We start from the raw sequence: 25,503 nt of genomic DNA on the forward strand, positions 1-25,503 counted from the left end.
CATCTTCTCACTACAGCTGAGGAAATCTTGGCTTAACTGGAGTTAAGTAGCTTGTTCAAAGTCACAAAGCTAGTAAGTGATGGGCACAATATGAAGAAGGTTCTGTGATTCCCCCATGCCAGATGGCCTTGTACATATATCCATATCGTGGACATATCCCTCTTATTGACATGAGCTTTTGAGTGCCCTTTAGGGTGGTTTTGAATGCAGAAAAACCTATCCAGAAGACTGTTCTGTTCTAAACAATTAGTGTTCATTTCAGAAAAGTTACAAATATAATACCCAAGTTTTTCTTAATTTACAAGTTTATTGTTATTTTAAGTCTAACAAATTTTTGCAGAGGTTTTAACAAAACCTCTGTTTTATTCAGAGGTTTTTGATCAAAACCTCTCATTTTAGAGGTTTTGAATGATGTTTGGTCCAATTTACAAATTAAACACCTTCAACATTTCAATGATCTGAATTAACAAATAAAACCTTCCCATGATCCTTGTATGCTAAAATTCCAGTAAGTTTAACTTATAAATACACTGAACATGAAATTCTCCTCAGTGGTCCAATACTGAACAAACTAGTGACATTTCAACCTAAAACCACATATTTCACTTTACTGCGCTTTGCAAATAATTGCGTTTTTTACAAATGTAAGGTTTGTGGTAACCCTGCGTCGAGCAAGTCTATCAGTGCTATTTTTCCAAGAGCATTTGCTCACATCGTGTCTCTGTGTCACATTTTGGTAATTCTCACGATATTTCAAACTTTTTCATTATTACTATGTTTGTTATGGTGATCTGTGATCAGTGATCTTTGATGTTACTATTGTATTTGTTTTGGGGAGCCATGAACTGCGCCCGTAAAAGATGGTGAACTTAATCGGTAAATGTTGTATGTGTTCTGACTGCTCCACTGACTGGCCATTCCCCCGTCTCTCTCCCTCTCCTCGGGTCTCCCTATTCCCTGAGACACAACAATATTGAAATTAGGTCAATTAGTAATCTTACAGCAGACTCTAAGTGTTCAAGTAAAAAGAAGAGTCACGCTTCTCTCACTTTAAATGAAAAGCTAGAAATGATTCAACTGAGTGAGGATTAAGCATGTTGAAAGCTGAGACAGGCCGAAAGCTAGGCCTCTTGCACCAGTTAGCCAAGTTGTAAATGCAAAGGAAAAGTTCTTGATGGAAATTAAAAGTGCTACTCCAGTGAACACATGAGTGATAAGAAAGCAAAACAGCCTTATTGCTGATATGGAGGAAGTTTTAGTGGTCTGGATAGAAGATCAAACCAGCCACAACATTCCCTTAAGCCAAAACCTAATCCAGAGCAAGGCCCTAACTCTCTTCAATTCTCTGAGGGCTGAGAGAGGTGAGGAAGCTGCAGAAGAAAAGTTTGAAGTAGCAGAGGTTGGTTCGTGATGTTTAAGGAAAGAAGCTGTCTCTGTAACGTAAAAGTGCAAGGTGAAGCAGCAAGTGCTGATGTAGAAGCTGGAGCAAGTTATCCAGAAGATCTAAGATAATTACTGAAGGTGATGACACTAAACAATGAATTTTCAATGTAGAAGAAACAGCCTTACATTGAAAGAAGCCATCTAGAATTTTCCCGCTAGAGAAGTCAATGCCTGGCTTCAAAGCTTCAAACGACAGACTAACTCTCTTGTTAGGGGCTAATGCAGCTTGCGACTTTAAGTTGAAGCCAATCTAAATCTACTCTGCCTGTGCTCTATATGTGGAACAACAAAGCCTGGATGACAGCATATCTGTTTACAACATGGTTGACTGAATATTTTAAGCCCACTGTTGAGACCTACTGCTCAGAAAAAAAATTCCTTTCAAAATATGACTGCTCATGGACAATGCACCTGGTCACCCAAGAGCTCTGATGGAGATGTACAACGAGATTAATGTTGTTTTCATGCCTGTTAACCCAGCATCCATTCCGCAGCCCATGAATCAAGGAGTAATTTCAACTTTCAAGTCTTATTATTTAAGAAACACAATTCATAAGGATACAGCTGCCATAGATAGTGATTCCTCTGATGGATCTGGGCAAAGTCAATTGAAAATGTAGGAAGGATTCACCATTCTAGATGCCATTAAGAACATTTGTGATTCCTGGGAAGAGGTCAAAATATCAACATTAATAGGAGTTTCAAAGAAGTTGACTTCCAACCCTCATGGATGACTTTGAGGAGTTCAAGACTTCAGTGGAGGAAGTAACTGCAGGTGTAGTCGAAATAGCAAGGGAGCTGGAATTAGAAATGGAGCCTGAAGATGTGACTGAATTGCTGCAATCTCATGGTAAAACTTGAACAGGTGAGGAGTTGCTTCTTATGGATGAGCAAAGAAAGTGGTTTCTTGAGATGGAACCTGCTCCTGGTGAAGATGCTGGACAGAGTGTTGAAATGACAACAAAGGGTTTAGAGTATTACATAAACGTAGTTGATAAAGCAGCGGCAGGGTTTGAGAGGATTGGCTCCAATTTTGAAAGAAGCTCCACTGTGAGTAAAACGCCATTAGACAGCATTGCATGCTCCAGAGAAATCGTTCGTGAAAGGAGGAGTCAATCGATGCAGCAAACTTCATTGTTGTGTTATTTTAAGAAATTGTCACAGCACCCCAAACTTCAGCAACCACCACCCTGATCAGTCAGCAGCCATCAATATCGAGGCAAGACCTTCCACCAGCAAAAAGATTACAATGCACTGAAGGCTCAGATGATGATTAGCATTTTTTAGCAATAAAGTGTTTTTTAATTAAGATGTGTACATTGTTTTTTAGACATAATGCTGTTGCACACTTAATAGACTACAGTAGAGTGTAAACATAACTTTTATATGCACTGGGAAACCAAAAAATTTGTGTGGCTCACTTTATGGCAGTGTTCACTTTATTGTGGTGATCTGGAACCAAGCCTGCAATATCTCCGAGGCTTGCCTGTACACATTTTAAATTGGAGTTACAAAGCTGTCACATTAATAGGGCTAATTTTCCTAAAAATATTACAAATATATTAACACAATAACAAATACAAATAAATTCTTACAACCCAAAAATACTAAAACTATGTCTTTAATTTGCTTAAATATTTCTATACCTAATTCAGAATCTTCTTAGGGTTTATGTACTCACTTGAAGAAGACAGCTACGCCCTCGGTTAACTCAAGTTTTCTCTCCACTGGGGATGACACTCAGCATCCTCATTAATTGAGGTTACTCCAGATCAAGTTTTCAGCTAGCATGAGCCCTGGGTGGCAGACATCCAGATGCTTCTTCGTATGGCAGTTAAGTCATAGGCCTCAAAACTTGAAGTATTTGGTCTACTGGCTCACAGTATCTCACTCTGTGCTCACAGGAATCTGGGACTCCTGCCTCAGCTGAATGCTTGGTTGGAGTTTGCCTTTCTTTGACTAAGATATGTAAAGGTGTTCTGCATTGAACTTGTTGGAATTCCAAGACTTTTTTATTTTATCTGAGAAATACGTGAGTTTGGGAGATGCCAGGCACTGTTCTCCACACTTTACTAATATTAACAACCCTAGAAGTTTGGCACTACTGTGGTCAACATTTTATAGATGAGGAAACAGAGTTTTGCTAATATTCTCAATGTCGCAGCTGGTTAAGAGCTGGGGCTAGGATTTGGACTTGAGCAGTCTGGCCCTGGAGTCTCTACCCTACCTTGATGCTTTGCTGCCTCTCCAGATGCATAAATGGATTTCCTATCTAAAGATAAAGGTGTTTTAATATGATGGGTTCTTGAATTTTTTCATAGTCTTAGGAACATAAAACTCTTAAGGATATACAGTTTGGAGTGTTATAACAGGAAGTCCCTGAGATTATACTTCATTCATCTTGGTAATTGCAAGGGAAGCTTCTGTAAGCCAGGCTTTTTTCTCCTTGGTTGCATAATAAGGTGATTGGCCAGCTGTCATGATAATAAATAGTTCCTATCTGTTTTTATTTATTTGAGAAAATTTTAAAATACAGAAAATTCGAGAGACTAATAAAGCAGATATCCTTGCACCTACTACCTAGAATAAAAGAATATTAACAAAAGAATATTTGTTATATTTGAGTCAGCCTCTTTTTTTATGATAATTGATAAAATACAAATCCCATGTGTCCCTCCTCCCCTCCCCACTGACCCCCTCAGAGTCAATCATGAATTTAGTCATGTTCTTCCAGGCCAAGCTCATATTCCTTAAGCGAATGATTAGGTTCTTTCCTCACTTCTGCAAAGCTTTGGGGATGATTTAATAAGTGTATTTCTATGCAGATCAAATTCCATAAAATTTGGACCTTAAAATGAGAAGGGCCTGGCCCCATGGCCTAGTGATTGGGTTTGGCGTGCTCCACTTTGGCGGCCCAGGTTCGCAGATTCGAATCCTGGGCGTGGACCTACACTATTTGTTAGCCATGCTATGGTGGCGAACCACATACAAAATAGAGGAAGATTGGCACAGATGTTAGCTCAGGGCGAATCTTCCTCAGCAAAAAAAAAAAAAAAAAAGAAGAAGAAGAGGCTGTTTCTTACCTCCAAAAAAGTAAAAATAAAACCAAAAAATCCAAAACACTTCATTTTTATCTTTGTATTCATTCATCTTTACATGTCTTACAAGCACGTTATTTTTTAATAAATGTTATACATATATCAGAAAATGTTTTAACTATTCTAAGTGATTGTTTTTACTCATATGAAAACTGGTCATTATTTTTATTCATGTGAAAGAAAAATTTAAAAATAATCATCAGTCACATTTTAAAAAAATAAGATGAAAGGTCATTCACACAACACTTCCTGTGTAATATTCTTGCCAAAAATGTATAACCTGAATCCAGTCATGAGGAAACAATCAGACAAATTCAAACTGTGGAGCATTCTTTGAAATAAATGGCCTTCAAAAATGTCAAGTTCTTGAAAGGCCAAAAAGGAGAGTGAGACTGTTCTAGATTATTAATAGAAACTAGAGTGACAACTAAATGCAGTTGCCTAATCCTTGATTGGATCCAGGATCAGAAAAAGAAAACACACACAGAGAGAGAAAGATAGAGAACTATATAGGACATTATTACAACAATTGAAAAGTTTGAATATGGGTTATATATTAGATAGTATTATTATATCAATAATAAATTTCTAGAGAGGGCTAATGTCTTTTGGTCTTAGAAGGTATATGCTGAAGCATGTCATGATATCTGCAGCTTGGAAGAGTTCAGGGGAAAAAAGTATGTGTAGAGAGAGAGAGAGAGTATTGTAAAATGTAAACAATTTGTGAAGGGTATATCAGTATTCATTGTAATATTCTTTCAACTTCTCTGTAGATTTGAAATTTTTCAAAATTTTGAATATACAATGTTGAGAACAAAAAGGAGGGGACTAGATGAAACAAGATTGGCCCATTGTTGAAAATTATTAAAGCTGGAGATGGATACCATGGGGCTTACTTATGCTCTTCTCGCTGTTATTGTCTGTTTGAAAATTGCTTTAATAAAGTTTTTTTGAGAAATGGTAAAATAAAGACCATTTGATGGAAATATCATTTAACTCCCCACTTGTTTGTCTCTCTATTCCCAGTACATAGAACAGTTCCTAGCATTTGGTAGAGCACATATATTTGTTAAAATTAATCATCTTAAAAGTAAGCCATGTCCAAATCCTTTCTTTTGCTATTAACCTGCCTATTTGAAGTGTCTGGACTAATTTTATCAAGCACACAGTGTGAATTCCAGAGAGAAGTTAAGGAAGAGTAAAGCTTCTAACTGGAGCTAAATATTATTAGTAATTAAGAATTTTCTGTCATTTAATCTCAGCCCTTCCTTAGTAATCACTCATTTTTATTTCCTTTTGCGTCCTACCCTTATAGGTACCAGTGTGCTACTACAGCAAAGTGAACGAAAGCTTGGGAGAAGTGAAATTGAGTTCCTGATTGCAGATAATCAAGGCTTCAGCTGCCCTGAAAATCAGATCCTTCACCTCACAGTTTGCGACTGTGTGGATGGCAGTGGTTGTGTAGAAGCGCTGCGTGACTCCTATGTTGGCCTGGGACCCGCAGCAATAGCGCTAATAATTTTTGCCCTTCTGCTCTTGCTACGTAAGTATCTTAAAAGCCTCTCTTTAGCTCTTTTAATAACTTAAGTGCACTACTCATGCTATGTTACTATAGTGGTCATTGATTTCTTTACAGTTATTCTTTAAGCACACAAACACTTTTGAGAGTGGGTAGGGAAACAATCACTAATCATTGATAAATTCACCAAAAGTTATTGTATCACTCTTCAGAATTTTGTTTTATAAAAATGTATCATTTTCTGATTTAAATAACCAGGGTTATTTTGCACGCTCTTCAACAACCTTTTAACATAAACCTTATTGGTGTCCCCAATTTGATAGCTCTGTGAGGGAGGGATGTTGTCTGTTCTTCACTGCCCAATGCCTAGAACAGTGCCTTGCACATAGGAGGCTCCCAGAAAAGATGTGTTGCATGAATTTGGATTATGGATACAAGGTTATTTTACAAACTCAGCTTATTCCCATAGATCTTTGCTTTGCACATTCACCGGGTCAAGAGCTCTGCCTCCCAATACCCTCTGCTTGACTTGTCCCTTCACCAGCGCCAACAGTAGACAGACCTGAGCGCTTCTATGACAACTACCTGCCTTCTTTGCATGCCCTCCAAAGACCTGGGGCTTCCTTTCATGAAAGAACAAAGAATGCAGCCTGGGGTCATGTGGAATACCACTACACTTGACCATTGGACGTAGGCAGAGGACCACCCCCCAGGCAGCGTAGGCTATTTCAGTGACAAAGGAGGAGCTTGTCAAAGCCATTAGTAGATGCACCATTGAAGGCACAGCACTCAACAATTTACAGTGTACTTTTATGCCATCAACTCTGTTTTATGGGTAAAAATACAGACACATAATGGTAAATGACTTGTCTCAGCTTACCGTGTTTGTAGGTGGGTAGGTCCTGGAGCTGGGACTACATCTTTTACTCGGGGATTCCTTGCGCTGCCTTCTCATCTCAGATTCCCCGGGACCTAATATGGCTCCTGGCACATGCAGACATTTGATAACTATTTGTTGAATTTGTTGAAATTGTTGAATTGCCCTGGGTTTATTTGAATCTCTTTATTACTCACAGTAGCTACAGTTACTGTGCTGTCAACTATTTTACATAAAAAGAAATCTAGGGAGTAGTCAGTTCATCATTGGAAGCTGCCAAATGGGGGTGGCAATAAAAGCTAATTTGGCGTGGACGGCTACAGCTGTAGTTAATTCTTTACTACACTGACCAAGGGGCCAGCATTGGGCTTCCCTTCCTCCTAGAGGTAGAATAAAATTTAAGGAAGGAGTTCTGATATTTTATTGAATTCTACGTGAAATGTTATATATATATATTCTAAGGGCTTCTAATGTAGAATCGTTTTAGAAAATAGTACTTAGGTAATTCATAGGTTAATTGGAACCTTAGTGAGTTGCACCCTGTGCTAAATTCTACTCTAGGGTAAAGTGGTGAAGTATTATAGAAGTTCCAATGTGCTAGAATATTTGAATATATTAAAATTTTTCTACCCTTAGGAGCTTTTGATCTTTTCAACGCATATATGTATATTTTTAGAGAGTGAATTTTCTCATATTAAAAATTAAAGTGATTTAAAAAAAATTTAAGTCTTTAAGTTGGTTTTGATGATTTGGATACTATCGAATCCAGTCTTAGTTTTCCACTCAGTAACTAGAGACAGCCTCCGTGGTGAACTTGGCCTCTGGATCTGTAAGACTCCCTCATCCTGCCTTCAGGCTTTGGTAGAAGTCACCCAAAACAAGCTTTTTGAGGTTGGATCAGGAGAAGAAAAGAAAAACAGAAAAATAGGTCTGTAAATAAGTGAAGACCGAACTCCAGGAAGTAATATGTGCATTCCAAAATTATGCAATATAAATTTAGAAATATGTCACGACTAACCTTCTCTGCACCCAATTTGTCTCTGTCCAGTGGTACCGCTTTTACTGCTGATGTGCCATTGTGGAGAGGGCGCCAAAGGCTTTACCCCCATTCCTGGCACCATAGAGATGCTGCATCCTTGGAATAATGAAGGGGCACCACCTGAAGACAAGGTCAGATAATCAAATATCCATGGAACTTGTCTTCTTTTCTGGTTTAAAGGGGGCTTGGGAAGTGTTTCTAACATTTTACATCGTGAGAGAGCAAAGTGGTCATTACAGATTTCATTCACATGCCTTTATTAAACAAAGGGTTCGAATGACAACATATTTTGTGTTTGTTGTCAGGGCAGAGCTGAGGTGGTTTTGCTCTACTGTGACAGGTCTCGTGTTACAGATAATGTAGGAAAAAGGTCAGGTAGTGACGCAGAGAATGCACAATAGAAGTTAGAGAGAGCAAGAGTGTGTAGGGATTTAGGGTAGGAATTTTGGTCCCAATATTAAATGGGCAGTCTTTCTCAACCAGGTGCTCCTCCATTTCCATTCTCCTTGATACACGGGGTTGGCAGAGGTATGCCCACAACCCCTGTAACAGTTGTAAAATGTTGCAAAATCCCCTCTTACCTACTTAGTAGCCATCACACATTGTCTTTCTATTGCATCTCCCCCCTGGGTCTCTCATGGGCATCTGCAGTGAGCATCATGTCTAATAGGATATGATTCAGCATCAATGTCAGAGAACTGAGAATAACAGTGGCTTAAATATAAACCTGGGCCGACCAGGACCAACGTGAGGATGCCTCCACAACATGGCCCCAGGTTCCTCCCTTCTTGTTACTCCCCCATGGCTCAGTTCCATTCCCATGCTGTCCTCATGGTCCAGACACTAGCTACTATCCCCACCTTCCAGCTGGCAGAGAAGAGAAAAGTAGAGAACTGCTTTTGAAGAACACTTCTCAGAAGTTGCATACACCATTTCTGCTTGAAATTGCATTAACCAGAATTTAGTCAGGTGGCTATACCAGGTAGTAATGGAGGCTTGGAAATATAGTCTTTATTTGGCGCAGCCATGTGTCTAGCTATAAAAACAAAATAAAGATTTTAGAACTGCAGAAGATGCATCGAACTCTAGAGGAAAGTTGAAGCGCCATTGGTGCCAATAGAGCATATGAGCTGAGACCATAGTTAAATAATTTTTGTTTTCTCCTTGTGTTATAATCAGCTAACAAAACAAGAAGGTAGGATGGGGATCTTCAGAATACTCAAATAGAAGTTATTCAACCCAAAATATTTTTCCTAATTTGCCCCTGTGTAAATAGCTTATTCCCTTCATATGCCCACTTAGCTCACATCCTTCTACCAGCCATACTGACCCTCCATCCTTCTGACTCAGTTCTCAACTGCATTTGCTCTCGTAGGTGGTACCCTCGATTGTGACAGCAGATTGCGGAGAGCTTATAGGAGTAGGCAATGGAGTAGGAGGTGTAACAACCAAGGAGGCCACCACCAAAGGAAGTAGCTCTGCTTCCTTTACCAAAGGGCAGCATGAGATGCCTGAGATGGACGGAAGATGGGAAGAATACAGAAGCCTTATTTCTGGTGGGACTACCCAGGTTGTTAACCAGGCTGCAGGGACAACAGGAGCCATCACAGGTGCTCAAACCATAAGGACTGTAGGAGCCACGGGGGCTTCCAGAGACCTGACCGGAGCTCAGGCAACTGCTGTTGCAGTGAGCGATGAATTCTTAAGAAATTATTTCACCGAGGTAAGGATTGATGTTTATGTACAGGAGAAAAGAAGCGGGGCCGGCCCGGTGGCGTCACGGTTAAGTGCGCGCACTCCGCTTTGGCAGCCCAGGGCTGACCTATGCACTGCTCATCAAGCCATGCTGAGGCAGCATCTCATATAAAGTAGAGGAAGGTGGGCATGGATGTTAGCCCAGGGCCAATCTTCCTTGGCAAAAAAGAGGAGAATTGGCAACAGATGTTAGCTCAGGGCTAATCTTCCTCAAAAAAAAAAAAAAAGCATTTATATATGAATGTATTATTAGGGTAATCATTGCCTTGGATCTAAATGGGACTTTGTTATTTTTTTCAAGAGAATGCTTACAGGCAATGAGGAAAGAGAGACATGACCCCCGGAATCAGTCAGTTAGCTTTAATTATGCAGAAATAGCAAATGAGCCCCCCAATCTTACTTCTCGCATCGGCTTATTTCTCACTTCCATTCACGTTTTTGCCAGTTGATGCAGCCTGCTCTGCTCCATGTTGTCTTCATTCCAAGACACATGCTAAGAGAGCACATTGTGCCTGGAAAGCTGCCTCTTTGGGGCACAGGGAACAGAGCGATGCAGAACCAGGCAATGTCTCCCTCGAGTGCCTTTCTGCACTCACATTTCATTGGCCAGGGCGAGTCACATGACTAAGCCGGATGTCAGTGGGTCAGAAAGTGCAATCCCTCTGCAGGAGCAGACTTGATCAGGATGGGCCTGAGGAGGGGAGAGAATATGTGACCTGAAAAACACAGTCTATTAAGTCCATTGAAATTTTCTCTTCTGAATGAGAGTACAGGGCTTCACTATTGAGGTGGTTCACAAAAATTGTGAGGGAGCTTGCAGGAAAGGTGGTCAGATGCCGTCATGAAGTTCTTGCCTGGAATTAGGAATTAGAAGCAGACTGAGTGACTTTCTTGAGAACAAGGCCCCTGTGTCCCGCCTGGGGATGGGCAGAGTCGGAGTGTCGGGCACCTGCAGGACACTGGAGAGGAGTAGGGGGTGGGCTTCCATGGGAGGCCAATTTATTTCTGTCCTCTCTCTTCTAAATGGTTGCAGATAGCTGGAGTGCTCCCCCAGTTTCTGCTCCCAGCAACCCTCCCTTCCTGCATACCATCTCCCGCCCACCCACCCCAGGTATTAGCTTGACAGGAAGGTGGTGAGGTCAGTGTCAAGGAACACCACTTCTCATCTCTTTTCTCTCTCACTGCCAAGCTGCATTCTGGTGCCCTGTTTCTTTTATTTTGAAATATGTTTTCCCTCCAGTCAGTCTTGGTTACATATGTGTGCGTAGTTTAATTTGGAAATCATTTAAAACTTATCGGGAAATTTATAAGAATAATGGAATTTTTAAGCTTATGTATACTCTACCCAGATTACCCAATTATTATTATTATTTTGCCACATTTGCTATTTGCTTTCCCATTCTTTCCCTCATACATGCACACACACACACATTCTCTTGCATTACCACAGTTACAGTGAACAAATTTAGAGATTTAACAATGACACATACATTCCATACTTTTGTTTAGCCAATTATCACAATAATGTCTTTTATAGCCATTGTTTTTCCCGTCCAGGACCCACTTAAGGGTCCTGCTTTCCATTTAGTTGTCTTGGCACTGTAGTCTCCTTTAATCCAAAACAGTCTCCTCTGCCTTTCTTTGTTTTTTATGATATTAATATTTTTTAAGAATACAGGCCAGTTATGTTGTAGGATGGCCTTCAGTTTGTGTTCCTCTGATGTATCCTTGTAATTAGATGCAGGTTATGCATTTTGGGTAGGAATATAGAGTCTTGTTTTTAAGTGAAGTTGTGTCACTAATTACATGTCTGTTTTTATTTCCGTTTTAGAAAGCAGCCTCTTACACTGAGGAAGATGACGTTCACATGGCCAAAGATTGCCTTCTGGTTTATTCTCAGGAGGAAACTGAATCTCTACATGGTTCCATTGGCTGTTGCAGTTTTATTGAAGGAGAGCTGGATGACCGCTTCTTAGATGATTTAGGATTTAAATTCAAGACACTAGCTGAAGTTTGTGTGGGTCGAAAAATAAATATAGATATGGAAATTGAGCAGAAGCAAAAGCCTGTGAGAGAAACAGGTGTGAAGACAGCTTCACATTCACTCTACGAGCAAACTAAGGTTAATTCAGAGAATGCCTACTCCTCTGGTAGTAGCTTTCAAGTTCCAGAACCCTTGCATGAAGCAAATGCAGAGAAAGTAACTCAGGAAATAGTCACTCAGGAAAGGTCTGTATCTTCTCGGCAGGGTCAAAAGGTGGTTACACCGCTTCCTGACCCATTGGTTTCTGGTAATGTTATAGTGACAGAAACTTCCTATGCCACAGGCTCCACCATGCCACCAAGTACTGTGATCCTGGGTCCTAGCCAGCCACAGGGCCTGATTGTGACGGAGCGGGTATATGCACCAGCTTCTACCTTGGTAGATCAGCGTTATGCTAGTGAGGGTAATGTCATGGTTACTGAGAGAGTAATGCAGCAGAACAGGGGAGTCTCTGGTCCTCTGGAAGGCACTCAGCACCTGCCAAATGCACAGTATGTTATGGTGAGCGAAAGAGAGAGCTTCCTTGCCCCCAGCTCGGGTGTGCAGCCCACTCTGACCGTGCCCAGTGTAGCAGTAGGACAGAACGTGGCAGTGACAGAAAGGGTGCTAATGCCTGCTTCCACTCTGCAATCCAGTTACCAAATTCCTGCTGAAACCTCTGTGACGGCCAGAAAGACTGTGGTTTCCAGAGCTGGAGTCCCTGGCCCTCCGCCAAATTCCAGTTTAGAGGAGTCTGGTCGTTCTCATTCTACTGTAACCACCTCTTCCACCAGAGTCTCCCAGCATAGCACTGTCCGGCACTCGCACTCCTAAACAGCAGTCAGCCACAGTCTGACCCAGAGTTTAGCTAGCAGGGACTCATTTCATGTTTTCAATGGACCTGGCTTTTCATGAGCCTGACAGACATAAGAGGCACATACACACTGGGCTTAAAATTTTTCTTAGTCACTTCTACACAAAGGACCTTGCTGTCTCAGCTTCCGGGAGTGTACTTCAGCAATGCTCCAGGATTTACCGAGGGCATAATGATCATGCTGTGCCTTAAGTGCCTTTTAGTGACTAAAGGCCAAACAATATTCACAAAGCAAGTTAAACAGAGAGTAAATCTGGCTTCTAAGAATTTACCAAATTAACACAGAGTATCCAGTTCAGGAGCCATCCAGGAGAGCCCCCCGGGAAATTGAGTGGGCTTCTTTGCCCACCATGTTAACCTTTAACACTGCCGTTCTATACGCCGTGCTTTACTGCACCTAGCAGATTATCAACAACTCGTTTATCCAAAGATAATGTGGACAGTCTGGACGCCCAGTTTGTTTTTTTTCCTTAAGACTAGAGGCATTTGAGTCTGTGTTAGGTTGACTAATTTTGGAACACTGGCATGGTAAGCACACACGTTGTACGTTTCTGTGCATGTAACTGTGTGTGTGTATGTATGTGACTGTGTGTATGTGTGTGTGTGTTGTATGACCTTAAAAATAGCATTATGCCTTCCCTTTGTCTCTCAATAATCATGAAAATATTGAACACCTCAAATTCAGTTGAATAATCCAGGGCAAAATTTATAAATACAAAATCACTTTACTTTTTATAGTGATAATATACTATAAAAATACCCTCAGGATACATTATCTTCTAACTTAGTACAGCTGACTTAACTGCTAGACTATATACATTGTGGTAAGAACCCGGCCTATTTCACTGTTGTATCTCCTCAGGGCCTAACATGGGTGCCAAATCAATATTCGTGGAATTAAACTGAATTTTAGAAGCTACTCTCTTTTATCTATCATTGCAAAAAATATTGAAAGACCCTAGAATTTTTATAATTTTGAGTTTGAAATTATGATTTTATTCTGTGTCTCAAAGTAATTCACTAGCTAGTCATGACTTACTACTGGAGTATTAAATATTATATAATTGACCTGAATTTGTACAACATCCTTGCCCTATTTTGAAAAGTCATTTGGGTATTTTGGCCAAATAAATAGATTGTATTTTTATTGCTCCTTGAAAAAATAGTCCATTTCAAGTTTCAAAGTATATGTGCATATCTGTAAGAGTTTATATAAATATTCTCCACAACAAAATAATTTTCAACAATTTTAAAGACTATGTAATTTTGTGATTTTTCAAGATATTTTGCTAGTGAAATGAATCTTTAAAAATTCATTGTCTACATATTTTTTAAAATGTTGACTTGAATTGTGTGTGCAAAGGATTTATACTTTTTGCTCCTACTAACTCTGTATGGGTAAAAGGCAAATATTTTTAGACACCATAAGTGTGTGGCCGAAATGAAGGTCACTCTTGCGTGGCCTAAACCTTTTACTCTCTACTTAGTAATAGTTGTTGCATTTTTTTTCTTTATAGACTTAGTAGTTATATTTTACCAAGTATGTAACAGGAATATCACTACTGTGTGAAAATGTAAATATGACCTATGTACTCCAAACAAACAAAACTTGGTCTTAAACGTCCTGCTTGTGCAGGCTTGAAAAACCTAGCCTGTCTCTTGTATATCACATTTTCTAAATGGTTTTCTTTGTACTTGAAAGGGTGATTTGTATTAGTTTTTACATTTGTTCCTTGGGAGATTATATTCGTATGTGTATCATCAAAATATTTAAATAAAAAGATGACCTTTAGAGCAACCCTTTGCCCATATCTTTTGATTGCTCCATCATATTTTACAAGGAATTTAGCTGGTTGTTAGAGGAGGAGACAACACCCTGAAGGCAGGTATTTATTGGACTTTGGTATCTTAATTAGAACTGCTTACATCCGGTTCAGCCAGCCTCCTTGGAAGAGCATATTTCCCTTCCCAAGTAGGGTAGAACACAAGAAGGCCCAGTTAAATTTGAGTTTCAGATTAATAATGAGTAGATTTTTAGTGTATGTCCTATAATAGTAAAAAATTATCTGTTATCTGAAGTTCAAATTTAACTGGGCGCTCTATTTCTATTTGTCAAGTCTGGCAACCTTGTTCCTAAGAGACTGACATTTTCTCTCCGCTCAGAAAGTAACATTGGAGGAACCTGTTGGGTTTGGCTAAAGAAGGCTTGCACTTCTGACCCAAAGAGATGAAATCATTCAACCAACATTGAGAGGCTGTTTTAGTTGCTTGTTAGAGTTTACAAGGGAAAAGATCAGAGTTTCTGCCTATACTATAATGGCACATTAATAAATATTTCACAACACTGGCCCATAGAGACATCCCAAAGCATGAAGACTGTGTGATATTTCAGTATGCAGGGCTCCCACCCCAAGTGGCACCTGGGAGCAACTTTTGGTTGATTTCATGAATCTCTACAGACCATATTCCAATCATCACTACCTCAAAATTCATACAATAAGACATTGCTTATCAAGTACCACCTAGAAATGAGGTATTTCAGATAACAACTTTCAGATAATTAAGACTTCTTTAACATAGCAAAATTTCTTGATTTCACTATTTTAGTGAAGTTCAAATCTGCTATATCACTATTGATTTTTTTTTTGTCTACTTTTTCTGTTAATTGCTGAGAGAGATGTTAAAATCCCCAACTGATTGTGACTGCCTATTTCCTTTTTAATTGCTTCTACTTTTGCTTCCTTTATTTTGAAATTTGGTATTCCTGTATTATTAGGTACAAACACATTTAAGATTATTGTGTCTCCCTAAAGAATTGACCCTTTTATCATTATGAGATGTCTCTCTTTATCTCTGGTTATATTCTTTGTCTTGAAATCTGCTTTGCCTAACATTAATATCACCACACCAGCTTTCTTATGCTTGGTGTTTGCATGGGACATATTTTGACCCTTTTACTCTCAATCTGTCTATGCCTTTATAATGTGTTTCTCATAAATATATAGATAGGTCTTGCTTTCTTATCCGTTTTAACAATTTCTGACTTTTAATGGAATGTGTTCGTCTATTTACAGTAATTATTCATACAGATGGCTTTAAACCTACTATCTTGGTATTTGTTTTCAGGTATGGTTGGTTCCATCTGTTCCTTCATTTCTCTGCTCCTTCTTTCCTCGGTGTGTTGCGTTTTCTAGAATTCCACTGTCACTCCTCGACTGACCTTTTAACTATACCTTCATGTGTTTATTTTTTAACCAGTTGCTCTTGTTGCCAAAATCTAATTAAAAACAAAATCTCTTGTCAACCTGGAAAAACTCTCCACAAAGGTAGAAGAGAAAGAAAACAGTTTTATTATCAAATAAGCATTAAGCCAGAATGTGATGTGTGTCACAGGCAACTCTAAAGAAATTGCAAAGACAGAAAGAAATCTCACCTTTTTGTATAGGCAGGCAGATACAACCCATTACATACAGGTGCACAAGATAAACGATAACTCGTCCTGAAGCAAGACTTGCCAGCACCATTTGTCATATACAGCTCATCTTAAATTCACCTGGTAATTGAGGTGGCCATTGTGCTTGCTGATTGCCTTTATCCAAAGAAATAACAGAACTTGTTATATCTCTGTGACAGGTAGCTAGTTGCAATTTGGAGGCAGGCATCCATGGAGAAGGAGAGACAGGTGTGCTATCTTCCTTGATGTTCACATCTCTGATGTTCAAAGAGATGGCTCCCAGGTCCTCAAGAAAGACATTCCTGCTTATAAACCTAGCTAAAGGCTCATTTAGTTTTAAAAAGTTTTATATACCATCTGAAAGGGGCAGAGACAGAATGAACAATTACAAGTTTTCTAAAGTAAAAGCTCTAAGAAAGGGGAGAGAGAAGGAAAAGTCTCTCCCTTTTTGCACCAGGAAAATTTCTATTTTTTATTTTTTAGATTTGCACTTACCCTAATACTCTAGGGCTATACTCTATGTGGCAAGTGCCTACCAACTGGATAGCACAGATATAGAACATCTCTCTCATGGAAAGGTTTTTTGGCAGCATAGCCCTAGAAATTACAGTATACGTCTTTAATTTATCACAGTCTACCTTCAAATGTTCTAATTCACCGACAATGTACACAAATCTTGAGCTTCTGCTTTGTGGATCTTGCTATGTCACTACATCTCTGGCCTTCCTCACACCCGTACTCTAATCAAGAGGCCCTCAAACGTTGCCTCCTGTCCCCCACACCTTCCTTGATACCCCTGCCCCATTGGCTACAGCGCGTTATTGGCATGAATATTCTGAAACCTGTAACAAGTCCATTAGTGAGTGGAAATGAACTCATTGTTCCACAGATTACAGAATCTCCACCAACCCACAAGCCAAGTTGAAGAAAATGAGAGGAGGAATGTGTACTTCTATTAAAAATCCAAATATGCCCTGGGCTGCAGATTTTCCATTTGCCTCTTCATATCCACTCTCTACCCTTTTCACGCTGCTCTAAGACCCAGGAGCTCATCCTTTTTGGATGCTTCAACAGGTATCCTTGCCCTCTGGCTTCTAGCTGACCTTCGTCAGTGGGAGGCATTGACTAGAGATAGGGGAGAAGGAGAGAAATAAGATGATGGCATTTCTTCCCCTGTCTCCCTTTGCCAGGCATCTCTCTATATACAGCCACTCCCTTTCTGAGTTCTAGGGCCCACTCTCTCTCCTTGCGCCTTGAGGCCTGTTTGGTAGTGATTGCCTCTTCCTCAACTGTTGCCAGACTCAGGGTCCTGGAGTGTCCCTTGAGGTTTCCCTCACCTGCCTCACCTTTTGTATATGATCCATTAAACTCTCCTCATTTCTGTCTGCCTCTGCCTGGAACACTCACTGACTCAGGCATTTAGCTGCTAAATGATGACTCATTTTTAGTCATTAAAAAAAACCCTTTTAAAAATCCTGTTGTATCAGTCTGCTCGGGCTGCCATAACAAAGTACCACAGACTGGGGGGCTTACACAACAGACGTTTATTTTCTCACAATTCTAGAGGCTAGAAGTCCAAGATCAAGGTGTCAGCAGGGTTGTTTTCTTCTGAGGCCTCTTTCCTTGGCTTGCAGATGGCCATCTTCTCCCTTTGACTTCACATGGTCTCCCCTCTGTACGTGTCTGTGTCCAAATTTCCTCTTCTTATAAGGACACCGGTCATATTGAATTAGAGCCCATCCAGATGACCTCATTTTAACTTAATTACCTCTATAAAGACCTTATCCCCAAATATAGTCACATTCTGAGGTGCTAGGGGTTAGGACTTCAACATAGGAATGTTGGGGGAGCACAACTCAGCCCATAACCTCCAGTAAACAAACAAACAGACTTAGCTTGAAAAGCTGCACTAGTTCTTCCCATGAAAGTTACAAATTCCTTTATCTAACTCTTTGGTTAATTATTAATACAAATTGCTTGTCACAGTGATAAAATTTAAACCTGAGTTGAAAGCAGCCTGAGTGAAGAGATTGCAGAGTCTCTATTGAGCCTTTAGAGAAACCTCAAAAGTAATCAAAGCAAAAGCAGACCTGGTCGTACAGTCTCTCAGGCTGTGGACCTAAGCATTGTTGACAGCAGCTGACATTCCCGGCTCAGCGGCAACGACCACGTGCTTCACGTTGCTCTTCAGTTTCCTCGGAGGCTTTCACTGCACACGCACCACAAATGACTCCTCAACTAAGCGTGGGGAAGCATAATGAGCCTCTCCTTTAGAACTCATTCTAAAGATTAATTTTTTTTTTCTTACTTGCTTCTGAGGCTCCTATACATAGTACAGTGGCCTTTCCTGGTTTTCTTTTGTTTTCTAAATTTAAGTCAGTACAAATTATTCTTCCTCTGTCTTCCCTTCTAGTTAAAAAAAAGGTTGATACAAAGACCTTAAAATAAAATATATTGATCTGTTTCTTCATTATGACTTCTGTTGTAATGTCTGTGAGGTAATTCATTTCAAAATGACTTCAATATAAGGTGTGTGATAAACATGTGTTCAAGTTAGTTCTAATTTGTTCCCTAGCCCAGGAATGGTTAGTGTTTGAAGAATCTAATCAGTGTCAGAAATTGACACTCCAGGGATGGTTACTTAGCCCTTCAAATGTCATTATCAAAATCCACGTCAGAAGGTTTGCTAATTAGCATAAGGGCTAGAAGTAGTTTTTCCTTGGTGAAATGGTGGTTTTGAGACTGGTGATTGTGTGGGCATTGGGTGCAGCCCCCGCTGCACTACCGTGAATGAGGCCTGAGAATATGGCATGCCTGAGAGTCTAATGGCTCCAGTGAAGCACGTGAGGTCTAGTCTCAAGGCCTGTGTCCTTCCACTTCATGGAGAATCCTGCTACACGCTGGCTCGTCCCCTGTCATTTGGACATGATTCCGTCTATCTCAGAATGGACCTTTCATCAACTGCTAGTCAGAAGGGACTGGGGCAGAGAGCAGAAATGCACTAAGTTACAAAATCAGGTTGTATGACTGTTTTTATGCCTGTCCGCCAATAAATATTTGTACATTTTGTGGAATTGGTTTAATACTTACTTGTTTTGTGATAAACCATTGGTATAGCCCCCTATCTATCTCTACCTAGCAAAAATTATCAATATTAAAAAAATTTCAAAGTTGTCATTTGCTTAATGGTCAAATTGGCTTAGGAAATTTGGCAACAATGTCTATTTAATTATTTCTTTTTCTAGGAAGATGTACAGCCTGGGTTCAACCTTATCATTGTTTCACTCCAATTTCCTCAGTGTTATTTTACCAAAATATTTTCTTTTACTACATGTACTTTGTTGGGAAAAGGCAAAATATAGATTAAAGAAGAAAACGCAAACTATTTTGTATATTTCTCTAATTGCTTCATGTATATTATACTTGTATCGTATCCCCACCCTCACTAAGTATTGAGGTCAGTGGAGGCAGGAATGGGCTTTTTGATCTTTGTCTCCCATGCTTACTCCAGTATCTGTCACAAAGAAGTAAAGCAGTGAGGGGAATGTTGGTTGATCGAATGCATAAATAGCCAGGCATAGGAAAAATGATGACCTGAGGTGGGAGAATTCAGCCTGCACAGGAGGAGAAGGGCTTTTGATACACTCAAACAGGACGATTGTGAATTTTGAAAATCCAACAAGATTTTCAAAGTGTATTTCCTAAACCTGTGTGTAATCGATGATGGGACTGTCTCCCTGTCCATTCTTCATTTAATTTGCAACCTCTAATTTGCTGCATCCCAACACCAAGGTTGTTCACATTGTAGAGCCTGAGTCAATGGACTCTGAGAATGGTTTGAGGGGCTCCGCTACAAAGAGAACTATAGAGGTGTTAGTGAATAACGGGAATATTTGCACCGGCTCAAAGAATCTTCTGTTTATTTCAGAGTTTCTTTCTATATTCCAGCTGCTTGGATTGTTGGAGATTTTACGCACTGTGTTAAAGATTTGTTTTATTATTCTGTCTTCTCACCCAAAGCTATATGACAGGATGGAACCCAGATGCCCCGCTTCCCGTCATCGGCCACTTTCAGCTTCTGCTGGCAGAGAGTTTGGTTTTACAATCCTTTTGAGGTGCATCCTGCTGGAGTAATCTTGAGCTTTGTCATTCCCAACCCCTCCAAGGCCCACTCCTAATGTGGCCCCAGTTTTACATGGGCTCTTTCTCAGAGAAAAGAAACTGGGTTGAGGAGGAAAAAACAGCCCTTGGGGTACCACTAAGGAAAAAGTGGGGAAAGGCACAAAATACAAACATTGTAAATGCTTCTAAGTATACTCCTGCTAGATGAAGCTCAAGCTGAGCTGGACGTTCACCTGGTAATAATTCACATGTTTCTCCACTTGGAGAGCCTCTGGGCCGCAGAAATAGACGGAATAACAGAAGCACAATTATCTAAGCCATTGTCTCCGTAGCATTGGAGTAAATGTGTTATATGCCTATTGGCCACTAGATGGCACTATGCATGCAGCAAAAGAGGCAAAGAACATCAGTATCAAAGCTAGGAGGAAAAAAATTAAGCAATTTAACTTCATAAGCAATGCAAACTCACAAAGGCCAATACCTGCCTTTGCTATCTGTGCTCCTCTCGATAAAGTGTGATATGCTTCAGGGTTGCCTGGGAAACGAGGCTCAGATTATGGAAGTTTATTAAAACCTGTACCACTCCTTTGGTGATGAAATACCAAATGTCTTTCTGAAGATCAGTCATGAGCCTTTGGATCTATTAAACATGCTGCACTTTGGAGGAAATGATGCTGGACAATGGATTTACAAATAACACTCTCAGCCTGGTGTGGGTTAGTTTTAAGAATAGATGTTGAGATTCAATGAAACAAACATTTGCTGAGTTCTCACTATGCACAGAGCACTGTTCAGTGGCTTTGAGTTTATTCAAAGATGACTGAGACCCAGCCCTTGCCCTCCAGGAGCCCACGCTGTAGTGGAGGTGGTAGTTACAAACACCTCATTCTGAAAACCAAGACAGCCTGTAATCAACAAGTCGCCAAAGACAGAAAGAAAATGCCAAGGCTGCTTGGAGAGTAATTCCTCTGTGAGGCTGGGGATGGGAATACCTAAGAAGCCTTCTTAGAAAGGTGAGATTTTCATGAAAAGCGAAGATTAAGTAAACAGGGATCAGCTTGATCAGAGGCTCACTCACACAGGTGAGGTTGGCTAGTATTTGGGAAATGACACGCAGTGGACGCAGCAGAAGGGGTGGGTGAAGAGGTAGGTACAGACCACAGGCTAAGGCCACTTAGCATAAGACTATGCAATAGAGAGCCACAGAACATTTCTGAGCCTACAATCTTGTGATCAGGTCTTAGAAAGAGCCCTCAGGCTGTAGTCGGGAGTGGGCTGCAAGGGGCATACAGGAGGAAGAGAGCAGGGGAAAGTTGAAAATAACTCTAACCCATGTGAGTGTTAAATATTAACCTCTTTTTTTTCACTTTCATTGATTTTTTCCATGTGTTCTCAGTGCCTTTTTCCTTGCTGTAAAGTAAGTTTTAGATGTTATGTCAACAAGGTCACAGAACCAACAGAGAGGCAAGATATAATTATAGCAAAAATGTTTCCCTAAACATTGGAATACAGCAATTGACAGAAGATTTTTTTCCCTGACTTGTGAATTTACTTATAAAAAAAGTCTCACAAAGTTAAGCAATCAAAATAACATTGGTCATTTACTTAATGAGTTCCTTCCATTTAAAAATAATAAAAGTACTTGAAATTAGACTATTCCAGAAAACTGTTGACATATGTTTGTTTCCATGACAGTTTGGTTACGTTTTGTTCTCCCTTACAAAATTATAAGCTTTCCGAGCCAAGAACTTTCTTTATTTGTTCTTGTATCCTCAGTACATAACACAGTGCTTTGTATATGGCCAGTGTTCAGGCAATTTTTGTTGTTGTTGAATTGCCCTTAAATTAAACAGTACTATTAAAATTGGTTGAATGGCATACCTTGTGTCAATAAACATTTTCTCCAACATTCTATTGGGAAACTTCATACGCACAGCAAATCTGAAAGAATTTCAGTGAACACGGTATTCCCACTGCCTAGATTCCACCATGAATATTCTACTATTCTTGCTTTATCACATACTATCTACCCACCCGTTTCTTTCTTTCTTTCTTTTTTTTTTTGTGAGGAGATTAGCCCTGTGCTAACATCTGCCAATCCTCCTCTTTTTTTACTGAGGAAGACTGGCCCTGGGCTAACATCCGTGCCCATCTTCCTCTACTTTATATGGGACGCCATCACAGCGTGGCCTGCCAGGCAGTGCGTTTGTGCGCACTCGAGATCCAAACCACAAACCCCGGGCCGCCGCAGGGGAGTGTGTGCACTTAACCACTTGCACCACCGGGCCAGCCCCCCCACCCATTTCTTTATCCATTCATCGATCCATGTTATTTTTTTATGAATTTAAGATTAAATTACAGCCATAAGTACTTCCCCCTAAATATGTCAGTGGGCATATCTTTAACTAGAGTTCAAGATTTGTTTACATTTTTTTCCGAGATAAAATTACATACAATGAAATGCACCAATTTTAAGTGTACATTTGCCAAGATTTGACAAATGCATACACCTCTGTAACTCAGACCCCTTTCAAATGTAGAAATTACTATCACACTGGAAAATATTAATGCCTCTTCCTGCTCAGGCCCCACCCCCACCCCCCAGAGGCAACACTCTTATTTATTTATTTTTTGTTTTGCCTCTTTTAGAACTTCATATAAATGGAATCATGCAATGGGTGCTCTTTGGAATAAGGCTTCTTTCACTCAGCATAATGTTTTTGAGATTCGCCTATGTTGTATGTTTCAGTAATACGTTTCTTTTTCTTGGCAATAGTATTCTATTGTATCATTATGTCAAAGTTGCTCATCCATTCTCATTTTTTTTTTCTTTTTGTGAGGAAGATTAGTCCTGAGCTAACATCTGTTGCCAATCCTTCTCTTTTTTCTGAGGAAGATTGGCGCTGGGCTAACGTCCATGCCCATCTTCCTCTACTTTATATGTAGGATGCCTGCCACAGCATGGTTTGATGTGTAGGTACGTAGGTCCGCACCCGGGATCCGAACCTGCAAACCCCAGGCCACCAAAGCAGAGCATGCGAACTTAACCACTACGCCACAGGGCCGGCCCCATTATCCATTCTCATTTCGATGGACACATGGGCTGTTTTTCAGTTTTGTGTTATCAAGAATAAAGCTACTGTCAACATTCCTGTTCAAGTCTTTGTGGCCATATGTTTTCATTTCTCTCAGGACATAACTAGGATTGAAAATGCTGGGTCACGGGGTAGATATATGTTGAGACATTTTCAAGAGCTCCTTTTTACAAAATGCTGGGCAATTCGTGCCATGCGTTATCTCCTCAGTTTGATTATCTAAGAGCAATCCCTGAGTAAGAGCACCCACAGGGGTCCATTGAATGCTGTACACCTCACTCAAAATTCCAGAGCACCAGAGGGGTCTGTCAGTTCCATATGATACTCACCTACTGTAGACTGAATGTTTGTGTCCCCATATTCTTATGTTCTATGTTGAAAACTAACCCCCAATGTGATGATATTTGGAGGTGGGGCCTTTGGGAGGTGATTAGGTCATGAGGGTGAAACCCTCATGAATGGGATTAGCAACCTTTAAAAGAGACTCCAAAGAGCTCCCTTGCCCCTTCCACCACTTGAGGACAGTGAGAAGACAACTGTCTATGAACCAGGAAGCGTGCTGCCACCAGACACCAAATCTGCAGGTGCCTTGATCTTGGACTTCCCAGCCTCCAGAACCATGAGGAATAAATTTTGTTGTGTATAAGCCACCCAGTCTATGATATTCTGTTACAGCAGCCAAACAGACTAAGACAACACCCACCCGTGGCCCAACTGATGGCTGATTAGATGAGAGAGAGATGCTTAACCCAAGAGTAGCCATCTATAGGCTGTCCAGAAGCCCAAGAGATAGACTGGGTCCAAAATCTGCCTACTAAGCCATGATGGTGAATAACTAGTCCAGTTAATTCCTTCTCTGAGAATTTGGAATGGATACACTGGAAAGAGGCATTCAGTTAGAAGAGAACACAAAAGGAAAAAGACATACAAACAAAGCATTTTTCTGATTTCTTTGAGAGCAGCTAAATCTGTGGTTAAGAGAGAGATGGGAATTCACACTTTTCTAGGAGATGAGCTTTTTCATTCAGGAGTTTCCTTGCAAATTCCCACATAATCTGGAGCACTGTCAGAAAGGGTAGTCTAATCCACTCTGTTGTTGCTAGTGCAGGATTTAAAGTTTTTAAAAATTAGAACAATTGGTTTAGGGATCCAGCTACCCAATCCACACCCAAAAGCTGGGCTGAAATAGAAATCAAGACAGTAATTGAAAGGAATTTTCTCTCTCTCTTTCTTGCTCCCTCTCACACACATGTGTCAGTAATATTTGGCCATAAGTACAAATCAGCAGGTTAGAAAAAGAAGCATGGTAAACCAAGAAAAACTATAAAAGAAGTAGAAGAAACACAGAAGGAAACAAATTCTCCAGGTCCTTTCCCCCCAACTCTGACTCAGCCCTGCTAACGGGGGATGAAGAACAGCTGCTACCAGATGCATCCTATCATCATCCTAATGACTCATCAAGTGATAATCAGACTCTGCAGCTCAGCTTCTAAGGTTTTACCTTGGGAGATAATCTTACAATTATGACAAGATGTATGTCTAAGGATGTTCATCACAGTGCTGTTTATCGTGTAAAAATTGTGAACAGGTTACTGGTGGAGTTCATTAAGAATCAGCTCTGCGCAGAGCTACATCTGGCTTAATGAGGTGATTTAAAGTTACAGGACAGTGATAACTTTTAGTAATTGCAAGGATACAAGGGAACATGGACTAGATCTTTCCACCACTCCATCTGACCTTTCTACCCATGTGTGTCAGCTACAGCAGGCTTATTGACCCACTTTTCAGATGAGCAAACCAAGGATGGAGCTCTTGGGTGTGTGTGGCACACGTGCACACACTGCTGGGTAAAGCTCTCAGATCCAGCGGTTCTTACTCTGGTCAAAAATTGTTGCAACCGCAGTCAGTCTTTAAGAGAGGAAAATAAATATGCATTTCGCTGTGGAATAATAATACTCTAAAGCCATCAAGAGACACTGACATATGATAATGGTGGTGATAATAATAATAAGAGTATGCAATATTGACTGGTACTTTCTATGGGCAAGCACCATGCTAACTAGGCATTTCTTGTACTATTATCTGATTTTGTCTTCACAACAATCCTAGAGATACATCCAATTATTTCCTCCCATTTTGTGGATGAGTAAGCTGAGGGTTAGAGCAGTTATGCGATATGTAAAGCTGGGTGATCTGTCTCGTGA

The 25,503-nt window shown here is 40.2% G+C and overlaps 1 protein-coding gene across 1 annotated transcript in view; it reads left to right on the plus strand.

Annotated features, from left to right (window-relative positions):
- Positions 1-14,426, plus strand: part of DSG2 (desmoglein 2) — a 62,214-nt gene extending 47,788 nt beyond the window's left edge. Inside the window, exons 14-17 of the mRNA XM_058556547.1 lie at positions 5,857-6,084; positions 7,986-8,107; positions 9,352-9,699; positions 11,563-14,426. Of these exons, the coding sequence (XP_058412530.1) occupies positions 5,857-6,084; positions 7,986-8,107; positions 9,352-9,699; positions 11,563-12,588 (1,724 nt within the window). The 3' untranslated portion in view covers positions 12,589-14,426. The remainder of the gene's footprint in view (positions 1-5,856; positions 6,085-7,985; positions 8,108-9,351; positions 9,700-11,562) is intronic.
- The last annotated feature ends 11,077 nt before the right edge of the window (positions 14,427-25,503 follow it).

Source organism: Diceros bicornis, chromosome 16 (assembly GCF_020826845.1).
Source record: "Diceros bicornis minor isolate mBicDic1 chromosome 16, mDicBic1.mat.cur, whole genome shotgun sequence".
In the NCBI taxonomy this organism is placed as follows: Eukaryota; Metazoa; Chordata; class Mammalia; order Perissodactyla; family Rhinocerotidae; genus Diceros; species Diceros bicornis.